Source organism: Scyliorhinus canicula, chromosome 1 (genome assembly GCF_902713615.1).
Source record: "Scyliorhinus canicula chromosome 1, sScyCan1.1, whole genome shotgun sequence".
NCBI lineage: Eukaryota > Metazoa > Chordata > Chondrichthyes > Carcharhiniformes > Scyliorhinidae > Scyliorhinus > Scyliorhinus canicula.
This window is the reverse complement of record NC_052146.1, coordinates 99,238,886-99,251,706: the sequence shown is the minus strand read 5'-3', so window position 1 is coordinate 99,251,706 and position 12,821 is coordinate 99,238,886. Positions and strand designations below refer to the sequence as shown.

Genomic DNA, 12,821 nt, shown 5'->3' with positions numbered 1-12,821 from the left:
TATGCCGCAATTCTCCAGCCTCGTTACGTTACGGGGCTGGTGAATAGCGAGGGTGGCCAAAACTAAAACCTCGCCAGGCGCCAAACAGTTTATGATGCAATAGGTAAAATCGGGATCTCGCCATAGTGTGGTGAGAAATCAATTATCGCTACTTAAGCTCAATTTCCATACAATTAACAAGAGCACCCTATATCCAATGGCCTCCTGTTATTCAGCGCACCCCCCCCCCCCCCCCCCTCAGTGGTCACGCTGGCGCCGATTAGTACTCCTTTTGAAGAAAGTGAACCTGGCGGAAGGGCTTCTGTGGGGAGCCAAGGAGGGGGGTAGCCATCTTTGCTCACAGGCAAAGAGCCCGGGTGTGCTGAGATTGCCGGCACTGTGCTCGGCGGGGGCTGGGGGACCCTCAGCTGGGGGTGGGGGTCTGTCCGCAGGGGTGGGTTGCAAAAGGAGTGTAGGGGCAACCGCTTGGGGCACCAACATGCCAACCCCGAATCGTAGTATCTACCTGTTCTGGGGGCAATGCCTGTCCCTGCCCATTTTCCCCGATCACCCATACACTTGCCAGCTGGTCTGCGCAGGATCCGAGTGCTCGCCCAGGGACTAAGTCGGGGCCTCTCGCTTTCCGCAGGAGACACTGCCGAGGCCTCTGGCCATGCAGCTGAAGACTATTGCGAATAGGGAATTGGCAATCGTGGTTAAGTGTGCACTTCACAGATCCCAAGTGGATTCCCATGGATAGGCAAACTATGTAGCATGTGAGAGTCATTACCTAGCATCCCAATCACACCTTGATGCCTGTACACTGTGCTTGAGTGCATTCGCAGACATCTTCAACATTTCAGTTTTCCACTCCCACCTCCTTCAAGAACACTACCATAATACCAGTACCAAAGAAGACAAGGTAGTGTGCCTCAACGACTACCGACCGGTGGCCCTGACATCTGTTATGAAATGCTTTGATCAGTGTCAGCCTCCCAGACAGTCCAGATCTATTGCAGTTCGCCTTTTGGGACAACCGGTCCAGAGCAGATGCTATCTCCCTGCTATCTCCCTGACCCTACAATCAACACTCGAACACCCCGACAACAACACCTACATCAGACTCCTGTTCATCGACTACAGCTCTGCCTTCAACACAATTATCCTGACAAACTAATAACCAAACTCTGCAATCTTTGACTTGCCCCCTCCCTGTGCAGCTGGATCCTTGACTTCCTCACCAATAGACCGTAATCTGTCAGGATAGGTAACCGCACCTCCTCCACATTAGTCCTAAACACCGGGCCCTGCATGGATGTGTGCTCAGTCCTCTACTGTACCCCCTGTACACACACGACTGTGTGGCAAGATTTAACTCCAGTTCCATCTATAAGTTTGTGGATGACACGACTATGGTGGGTCGTTTCTCAAACAACAACGAGTCAGACTACAGAAGGGAGATAGATCACTTGGTTGCATGGTGTACGAAAACAACCGCTCTCTTAATGTCAGCCAAGGAACTGATCATCGACTTCAGGAAGCATAATATGACATACGCCCCATCTACATCAATGGCTCCGAAGTAGAGGTAAATAAATACAGTAAATAAATAAATAATAAATAAGTTGGTCAATAGCTTTAAGTTCCTGGGGGTCACCATCACCAACAGACTGCCATGGTCTACTGACGTTGATGCAACACTCAAAAAAGCCCAACAACCTCGCTACTTCCTACGAAAACTAAAACAATTTGGCATGTCTGCATCGACTCTCACAAACTTCTCCAGATGTGCCATAGAGAGCATCCTATCCGGCTGCAACACAGCTTGGTATGGCAACTGCTGAGCCCAAGAGTGCAAGAAACTGCAGAGTGTGGTGAATTCAGCCCAACCTATCACACAAACTTGCCGCCCTCGCATTGATTCGGTCTACACCTCCACCACAGTGCCTCAGGAAGACAGACAGCATTATCAGAGACCCCGCCCACGCAGGCTTTGCCTTCTTCCCGACCTTTCCATCAGGCAGAAGATATAGAAGTCTGAAGCCCCGCACATTCAGACTCAGGAGCAACTTCTTCACCACAGCTATTAGACTCCTCAACGACCCTCCCTCGGACTGATCTGTTCCCTGTAAGACACTACTCACGACACCTTATGGTGCTCTTGCTCATGTCGTATTTGCTTTGTTTGGCCCTTCTTCCGTACTGTACCAATTATGTATTTGTCAATGTCATGTGTCCTTTTTCGCCCTCACTATCTACTATACTTTTTTGTCTACTGTACACATACTGTGCATGTTTCCTTGGCCGCAGAAAAATACTTTTCACTGTACTTCCGTACACGTGACAATCAATTGGAGGTGGAGGCAGTCAGCTGCTAACCTTATCCTGTGGCCTTCGATGCCCCTGGCGGGCATCCTCTGGGGCCTTAAGAGGCCGGAGGGCCCCGGATCACTTGTCAGCAGCACACCCATGCCACCCTGTCCCGTGTGCTGACTTTGAAACGCGGCCTCATCAGAACGGTGGAACTTGGGGGGCTGGTGACCACCTTGCCACTCCATGGGACGGCTTCGGGTTGGCACTCAGTGCCCCCTCCTTCCGCTCGGTGTCCATGGGGCCCTGGGATTCACCTTGGGATGGAGGGGCAATTGGTTCAAGCCCCGGCTGCCCCAGCATCATCTGGCTCTATCAGCCCTGGCAGTTCCCCATGGTCCGCACCATCGAGCCGAAACCCCTCGCCGCAGTGCCTCGGTCATTCCCATCTCTGAGAGTGGGACATATCCTGCAGAACCTCATCAAGGTCAGCCTGGTAGTGGGTGACATCCCCCAGTGAGTTGGGCATTCTGCCGAGACGATCACTGATTGCACAATGCCTTGGACACCTTCACTAATGGTGCCGACATCATGCACCAGGCTCTCAACTGGGCCGCCACCCTAGCAGTGCTGGCCTCGTGCCATGCATTGCCAGCAACATCTCCTGTGCACATAGCCGCTTCGTGGCTCCATTTTTGCGAGCTGGTTGGTTGGGGTTGGATGAGCAAGTGCAGCTTAAGTACTGCTCAACCTTGTTAGTGGGGGGCTGGCGAGCGCGGTCCTGGCGAATCAGTTGGTGAGCCTTCATTTGCGGCGTGAAGCCCTTGAGGCCTCGTAAAGTGGACCAATTAACGTTGAGTAGTGTTGCCGACCTCGCCTTGCTGAGCGCTGGGAAGCTCACAGCAATTCCTGCTTCCTGGAGAATCGCGCCCTTAATCATTTTTTGGGTGAATTGCGCCCTACATCACTGTTCTTTCATTGTTGCTAGGTCAAAATCCTGGAAAGCCCCAATAGCATTGTGGATATACCTGCAGTACATGGACTGAAAGGGTTCAAGAAGGTTCACCACCATCCCAAGGCAGTTAGGGATGAGAAATAAATGGTGACCTCGTCAGCGACACCCTCAGCATTTGAACATATAAATTAAAAAACTTTTTTTTTTAAAAAAGGGTTTAGGGAGGGAATTCTGCAGTTTAGGGCCTTGACAGCAGAAAACACAACTGTCAATTACATATTTTTTAAAGAGTGGATGTACAGTAGTTCAGAGTTAGAAGGATGCTGAGATCTGGGAGGACTGCCAGGGTCGATGAGGTTACGGAGGTAGGGCAAGGTGAGATCATGGAGAGATTTGAAAACAAGGATGAAAATTTTAAGACTGTGATATTGCTGGACTGGGAGTCAATGCAGGTCAGGAAACACAGAGGTGAAGATTGAATGGGACTTGGTGCAAGTTAGGATACCGGTACAAGAGTTTTGTATTAGCTCAAGCTAATGGTGGTTGGCTAGGTGTGTGTTGGAATACTTAACTCAAGAGGTAACAAAAACAAGGAAGAGGGTTTTTTCAGCAGATAAACTGAGGCAAGAATAGAGCCATGCAATATTACAGAGGTGGAAGTAGGCTACCGTAGCGAATATATGGATATGTGATCAGAAGCTCATCTACACTATGGCTGCTAACAGTCTGGTTCAGCCTCAGGCAGTTGTCAGGGAGAGGGATGAAGCTGGTGACTAGCAAACAGTGCTCATCATGGGGAAAGATAATGGCTTCAGTCATTTTGATAGTTAGTTGTCAAGAGGAAATTTCTGTTCATCTAGTACTGGATGTTGGACAAGCATACTGACAACTTAGAAACAGTGAAAGGGTGGAGATAGGTAGAACTGGGTTTCATTAACGTGTATGTGGAAACATGGTCTGCCACCCTCCAACCACCCTCCACCTCCTCAAGCAACTACGTCTAACCCGCTATCCTTGCCCCACCCCTGAAATAACTATTGTCCAAACCAGCCCTCCCGAACACAACCATGTCCAACCGCCCACACCAAACACAGTCACCACCCAACCCCCCATCTCACGTGCAACCAACATCCAGCCTGCTGCCTCACACAAAATCACGGTCCAAATCCACAACAAGCTTTGATACCATTCCTCTTGCGGCCATGTACAAATCGTGTGCACAAATAGAAAAGGAAAGGGAAATGAAATCCTGCAGAATACTACTATCTGTATCTTCCAATCCAAAAAAACCATTCTATTCTTAGCCTTCTACTTTGTGCATGCATAATTGTTTTGCATCTACAGACAGAAATAGGATTAAAAGGATCCGTGTTTTATCAGCTTGCTTCTGAAGCAAAAATCACATTTTCTTGCACCTGACCATAAAAGTACAATAAATTCATAAATAAAATTAAATTCTGTTGTCATGCCTCCATCTTCAAAAAGTAAAAAAAAGCACCTGAAATAAATACAATATTCTTGACTCCATGCACATATTTATGTCTCCCCATAATTAAAATGAAAACATCCTGCAAAAAGTTTTTTAAATATCCTTTTCACTTGAACATGACTTGCCATCTAACTTTTCTACATGTAAGCTGTAGTATCATCTTGAAGCATCGGTGTGCTATAATATTGATATAGTAACATATCAATAATAATTTCAACACTAACATTCCAAAGCAGTATTATAAAGGTTCCATTCTGTACATAATCAAATGCAGACGGAGCAACAAACCTAGATATGGTTGTCAGAATACTTGTTGTTCACCTGCCCTTCTTGATCAGCTAAAGCTAAACAAAATGCCTTTTTGCTGCAAATGCTAAATAGATCAGACTCGGCCACCACTGATGTTTAAAATACAACTGTTTACAGTAGTGTAACATTTAAAAATGTACAGTATATAAAATTAAAGTATCCATTTAAAAACCAGGAATGAACAAATACATACACCGTACTTTTCTGAAAGTTGTTGGTGGCATCAGTATTCGAAGAACAAAGAAAAATTACAGCACAGGAACAGGCCCTTCGGCCCTCCAAGCCTGCGCCGATCCAGACGCTCTATCTAAAACGGTCGCCTAAAAGAACAAAGACCTTAAATACTATAAATCTGACAGAAATTCAAAGAGTGCAATCGCTATCTTTTAAATCCTTTTGGAGACAACAATTAGATAAATGCCCTTTAAACTAAGAGTTTACAATATGAGAAATATGAAGCAGTTTTGGCAAAAGTTAGAAATGTCATTAATACTGCACGGAATCAAAATACAAATGGCACAGCGTGCCACAGCACAAATATAAGTAGAATTCTTTACAAATGAAGAGGAAAACTAGTCCAAGAATTGTATTGTACTCAACGTAATAGAATTAAATAAATAAGATACAGAGAGCACACAATTTTGTGAGTAACAAGTGGAAAATATAAATTAGACAGGGGATTTCATTAAAAAAAAAGAGGGTTTCATCAGTACAATGTAGAATTTAAAAAATACAGCTCAAAAAAAAGGACAAGACCTGACAAGTTTAGATTACAGCTTCAAATGAATGTCCGTTTGCTCTCATACAAAGATAAGCCACCAAACTGTCAAAACAAACACGATAAGAAATGACATTACAAAAGGAATGCGAGGGCGCTGAAGTGCAATAGAATAGAGGTGACAAGGCTTAGATTTAGGTTTGTCATCAAGAATCTGAATGGAAACCTTTTGGGAGTTTTCTTCTTTGCTTTCTTGTGCAAGCGCAGTCCCTGTTGTTTCCTGTTTTCCTTTTATCTTATCTTCTTCCTGTACTAACAGAGGCATTTTCTTTGTCTGCTTTCATGACAGAAGACCAAGAGAAAAAGAGATGAACAAATGCAAGATGGAAAACTAAGTTTGAAATAATAGTGGTGTGCAAAAACAAAAGGGAACAATATGGCAGAGGAAGGAATACAAAAAAAAAACCTCAAAAAAATGTAGTGAAAATTTGGGCTTGAGGGATTTTTCTATGTGGATTTTTAACTTTGAACTTCAAAAGTTAAAAAGGGAATGACAGCAAGAGTGATGTGTATTTTCAGTAACAAGGAGGAAAGGAAGAAAGAATAAAATGTAAAAATATTGTGACAGAACAGGGTTCACTTGCACTTCGGTAGCTTTTTTTTTGAAAATATATGGCCATTTCTTCATGCAACCTTTAACCAGCCATGCACTGTTTAGTAGGCATTCTTAAAGCTGCAGCAGTGGAAGTCTTCACTGTTAGTTGTGGGAACTGTAAGAATAGAAAAACTAATGTCTGTTGTCTAGCAACTAAAATATAATTTAGCATTGATGAGATCTGCTTGAGCAAATAAAATATTAGCAATCATACAGCACAATTTTAACAACTTTACCTCTGGCCCACCAAGCTTCTTTTCAGGGCGTAAGCCTGAAATCACCATGGCCTGTACATACATAAAGTTAGCAATTTTAGATACTTAAAAAACATATTTATTATATGCACTCTTATTTTAATGACAACACATAGGCAGATTTACTGTCAAGAATATAGAATTCCTAATTCATTAAAGCATCTCTAACATAAATCATGTGGATATTGAGCTGAAGTCACAAATACAGGGTCATTTACCTTTTGTGTACCGTACAAACTTATACTATCATATGACTTCTACTCCACAGCTTACATCTAGCGGAACGTATCAGCTGTTCTTAGAAGTCTTGTTTTACTTTTCAAATAGATTTAATTCAAAGAAAACGATAAGAACTACTAAATAAGAAAAGTGATGTTTTCTTATTTCAAATTTTTATCCTGTGTTGCAAATCAGTGTCTTTCACTGATCAAAGTCTTAAAAGTAATATCTGAAAGTTGGTATTTGCAACATATTACTCGCAGAATGACAGCATACCCTAAATAAGGTGAATATTGTTCAACTCATCTAGTCTCCTGCACGTCACGTCGATAATGGTTGTAAAGAAATACAATTGGCTAAGCACATCCTGTGTGAATAGGTACTTAGAAATGAGTGTTAAAACTGCTGGCACTAGTTCCAGCCTTAGTACTAGCTTACTTGACCCGTGATCAACTTTAATCTGGATGAAAAATGGTATACATCAACAAAGTATGCAACATTTTTCTAAGTGCATCTGATAAAATCTTAACAGATCACTAAGTTTATCCATGTTCTATTTTTATTAAGTTGCTATTTTTACTGGTGTTTCAGGGAATTGTGTTCAAGTTAAGTTCCATTCTTATGACGTGCAATTCTGGGTTTTTAACCAGTGCATTGCAGATCGCATTCAGCCAGTCTTCATGAAAACTGCAAATCAGTGCCGTTAGTTGCAGTTCAAATAGTTTCAATCCTAACTAACATTTTCATTTATAACAGGGTCATTTCTTTGTCTACCTGTAAGTCTGTGTGTGTGTTGCCTGCTACTCTAGCCAGGCCTCCTTTCCTGCTCTGTCAAATATCAGGTGGCCCACTCTCTTTCGATGGCCGCTGTTCCTGCCATCGTGCTTCCCACTTCCCCATCTCAATGTTTAACTGCCTTCTGCTACCCCTCTGCTGGACAGCTGCAGTAATTCGCATTGCTCCACTTTAGGCACTCAGTCAGTCCTATCAAAGTAATAAAGCACAACGTTTCATCTTCTATCTACGTTATCACCTGGGGAAAAAAACTCTCCAAGTTCCTACCCATTGCTCTTTTCACTCCTATTAGTCACCTGCTAGCCATCTACGTTTTGCACTTCAATATATCCTCTTCGTTGTAAATAACTCCCTCATGCACAATTATAAGTATTTCAATATCCTGGTTGGTGGCCCTTCCTTGCTCAATGAAGCAGATCATCTTGGCTACACAATCATTGCCTACACTATCAAGGTTTTCTTGTCCAGGTCCTAGCTCTGCCTTCTTCCCCCAAGCATTTTCATATAATCTTTTGAGTATTATTTCTCCGGCACCTTGATTTCACTGTATTAATTACTGAATGTCCATGCCAATCCCAATGGCAAATTTCCAGACAAAATTTCCTCACTTTGCTTCTATGCTGCGCAATGGTTTATTTATGGCAATTTTAATTTCAACACATCCAAATTTAGAACATAGAACATAGAACAGTACAGCACAGAACAGGCCCTTCGGCCCTCAATGTTGTGCCGAGCCATGATCACCCTACTCAAACCCACGTATCCACCCTATACCCGTAACCCAACAACCCCCCCCCCAACCTTACTTTTATTAGGACACTACGGGCAATTTAGCATGGCCAATCCACCTAACCCGCACATCTTTGGACTGTGGGAGGAAACCGGAGCACCCGGAGGAAACCCACGCACACAGGGGGAGGACGTGCAGACTCCACACAGACAGTGACCCAGCCGGGAATCGAACCTGGGACCCTGGAGCTGTGAAGCATTTATGCTAACCACCATGCTACCCTGCTGCCCCCAAACTTTGCCCTTTCTCAGCAAGTCCTTTCTAAACATCATCCTGAATGCACTGTCAGCATATGGCTTGCTACTTTCTCTGGTCAGTTCTTCAACTTTCTTGGCATCTTTCAGCTCCTTAAAGCTCTGTTACACTCTCCAACCCAAAGGTAGAAAATTTCACTTCTCAACCATTTCCTGCAGAATACTCAGAACATCCCACTCTCCTGCGCTTTCTCAACATGTGTTTGCTTTAACAATCTCATTGCCAAATTCCCCAGACTCACCACCTATCTTTGTCCTGGTGTATCACTGCCTCTTCAAGTCTTAGAACTGTAGCCATGAATGTACACTACTCATAAATTACCTGATCATTTCATGTTTCATTCTCTACAGCCAGATGTTCTTACATTTATCCTTAAGAGCAAGGACAGCTTCAATTTTCAACAAGTGCCTTCACGGACTACCTTCTGCTGCTTCACTAGACTATCCATTCAACTGCCTCAGCTTTCTCCCAAATTTCCACAGTTCTCCACCTGTAGGTAGCTTCTCACTTATGTGCCCTTGGTACTCAATGCAATCTCAAGACTCACCCTCTATACTTCCAGCATATTTTAAAACCCAAATCTGACCATATTTATTTTGGCCCAATGCTCAGTAACATTACCAATAGTTCTCCCAAGTGATTATCCCCTCAAATATCTTGCATTCAACTCCTATTTTGGATCTGTCTTCTATAACATTGTTAATAATTTCATTTCCTAGCTCTGCCCCAACTTTTTCATCATGTCCTACCTGAATCCCTTTGGGCTAGTTTCCATCCCACCCATAGCACTGAACCAACTCTCTCGTATGGTTAGAAAGTGCCAGTCATAACACCCTGACAAAGCTATATCGTTGAACTTATACAAATTGTAAAACTAAGCATGTGGCAACATTTGACAAATGTTTAAGACATTAAACAGAGGAGGGAAAAAGTAACCTGACTGTAGTTACTGACACAGATTTCGAAAGGCCAAACACACTGTACCATATTCAGATAATTTTCTCTCTAAGGAGCAAAATATATTGGACTGAAACCAAAAGGATAAAGAACAGCCTGGGGTACCATATAAGGTATGGGGAAACAAAATACCAAACGGGATATTGCATTCTTCAAAAACGTGCCCTCAAAAGGATTTTTCACCTTTATATTGCTGTCTTTTGTACATGGAAAATTGGGAATTGAATCAGTCAGAATGGATATGAAGGATTGAAATTTAAATGGCAAAGACTGAACTGAATGGCTGGCACTTCAAAAAATTGCCATTGTAAACTTTGGGTGTTAGAATAAATCAAGTTACACGTCACATTGTGAAATCAATTTCCAATTTGCCAAATATGTATATGTTGTATTAGCTAACATCTATAATAGAAGAATCTGAGAATTACATGCTAAATTTATACAAGGTGATAAAGGTTATTTTCCTCTGTGCTTGATTACATGGGAATGCCCATATCTGTAGGGGTGACATTGCCCATGGGCGGGGACCCTCAAGAACATAGGACAGACAGTGCAGAAGGAGGCCATTCGGCCCATCGCATCTGCACCAACCCACTTAAGGTCCACCCTATCCCCATAACCCAATAACCCCTCCTCACCTTTTTATACACTGAGGGCAATTTAGCATGGCCAATCCACCTAACCTGCACGCCTTTGGACTGTGGGAGGAAACCGGAGCACCCGGAGGAAATCCATGCACACACGGGGAGAACGTGCATAGACAGTGACCCAGCGGGGAATCGAACCTGGGACCTTGGCGCTGTGAAGCCACAGTGCTATCCACTTGTGCTACCGTGCTCAAGCTCAGAGATCACAACACCCTTTCAAAATGGTGTCCCGATCTCTTGTGGAACCGGTCTGGCCAGCGAGTTCAGTTCCCCAGTGATGAAGAAAATTCTAAGGGCGGAATTTACTGGCTGTTCATGCTGGCGGGATATTCCAGTTCCACCGTCAGCGCATGAGTTTCTGGTGACGAGGGGTGTGTAGTCAACGGGAAATGCTGTTGACAACGGCGGGACCAGAAAGTCCCACCCCTAGCACCCAAACAATTACAAAGTGTGGTTAGATAGCAGAGGGGAACTCCCTGACAGAGCCGGGGAGAAACTCCCAGCCAAACTTGCCTGACATAACACTTGCCGCTAAAATCACACCCTGGGTGGGATTCTCCGTTCCGCCGCACCCGTTTTCAGGTTCAGCGCGCCCCCACCGGCAGTGGGATCCTCCATCCCGCCAGCTGGCAAATTGGGTTTCCCATTGTGGGTATTCCCACGCCGTCGGTAAATCCTCGGGCATGGGTGCGCTGCCAATGGATGGGAAGTTCCTGCCGACTTAATATCCAGCCCCCTTAAGTGTGAATGGCCTGGTTGAATAGCGATGTGAATCTCACCATGAAAGCCAACTCACCCAAAATGACAGAAATTTTTTAGTTGAATCGTGCCCAAGTTTTTTCAATGTTGTCTCGCCTGAACATCTGACTCAGGCTGGGCGAGAACTAGGCAGTGCAGCTCATCCCCAAGGCCCAGCGTCGATGTCCAGCTCCAAAGTTAAGGAGAACACACCTCATTCTTTTATGGCACTAGCTGCCGTCCCCTTCCAAACAAACCTCTTCACTAAGGAGAAGTTATTTTTTCCCCTGCAGGATTACATGTAATAGTTGTGGGTGCTATAAAGCAACTTTGAAATTATATGTTTTACTAGTCAAAGATGTAATGGCGTTTTTGTGAGCAAACGATGCAATTCCTCATTGGTTCTCCAGAACGTAGATTATAATAGTTATTAGAAAGTAATAAATCGCAATTCACAAAATTAACTGCCAATAATTGAAATCCGAGTTACATGGTCAAGAAATGAGTGATAACACTGATGAAAATAATAACTTATCCCAACGTGTCTTATACCAACAATATTCTTTGTACACCTGTAATAGCTCATGTGACAGAATAAATCTGACAGGCTAAAGTGGTTTCTTTGAACTTTATTTATTTTGGAATTCCGAACGAAAAAACATCCACCAAGAAAGATACAATTAAATGAAAGAAAGAGAGTATTAATAATCCTATGGAAGCATGTGCTTTAATCATAAATACATTGACAGGTCCAGAGGCGGACCTACATTGTTGGGGCCCTGAAGCTTGGTCTAAGAATGAAACTGGATACCGTCTTTGGCTAACTTAACATAATGAAGTTAGAATGAATGACATTTTAAACAAGAACCTTTATAAGCAGCGATAAAATTATAGAAGAATGATCTCCATTTCCACAACTGAGGAAAATGCAGACCACTGGCTTCCAAATCTCTGTCAATATTGTGCTTGTCTAATAGAAACAGAGTAGGCCATTCATACTCTCAAGTTTGTTCTGCCATTTATTTAATTTATGGCTGATCTGTACCTCAACTCCAATTATCTGCATCCAATGATACCCAATTTTAACTGACCCCAGTATCCACATCCTTTTGGAAGACAAAAAATTGCACATTTTCATTACCGTTGAACCTTGAAATAAAAATGTGCTCCCCAATCTCTCTCCCGAATTGCCTACCGCACTCTTTTGCTCTGGGGGAAATTGTATTTACTTGATTTATCATTTTAATTGATTTATCATTTTAAACAACTCATTCTGTGGTAAATGGCTATCAGGACACAACTTTTTAAGCAAAGAGAAGAAAAAAAATCAAACTTACTCCTTCTGTGCCAGACGGAATTTTCCCGTTGATATTCAATGTTCTAAAAGGTGAGTGTGCAGAGAGCCGTTTATCCCATTCATTAGGGCGTGGTTCAGGTACAGACTCCATAAAGCTGCGCTTCAGTTCGCTAATACTAGCATGATGTTTCATTATCTCATCTTGGGTTTTGTCTAGATCCTATTACAAACAATGAAACAGAAATCGGAGGAAGATATTAAGTTTTAAAAATACGGAAACAACATTTTTAAAAATAAATTTAATTACCCAATTCTTTTTTTCCAATTAAAGAGCCATTTAGCGTGGCCAATTCACCTACCATTCATATCTTTTTGGGTTGTGGGGGTGAGACCCACGCAGACATGGGGAGAATGTGCAAACTCCAGACAGTGACCCAGAGTCGGGATCAAACCC

At 43.2% G+C, this 12,821-nt stretch overlaps 1 protein-coding gene across 12 annotated transcripts in view; it reads right to left on the bottom strand.

Moving 5' to 3' along the window:
• LOC119965418 (protein 4.1-like) overlaps positions 1-12,821 on the bottom strand; it is a 231,982-nt gene that overhangs the window by 45,543 nt on the left and 173,618 nt on the right. For 10 of the 12 annotated variants that reach the window (XM_038796202.1, XM_038796194.1, XM_038796186.1 and 7 more), the window contains one exon: positions 12,408-12,587. In XM_038796202.1, coding sequence (XP_038652130.1) covers positions 12,408-12,587 — 180 coding nt within the window. Of the gene's footprint in view, positions 1-5,827; positions 6,095-6,651; positions 6,703-12,407; positions 12,588-12,821 lie in introns of those variants that run through there. The other 2 variants (XM_038796280.1, XM_038796254.1) reach the window with 2 other exon arrangements.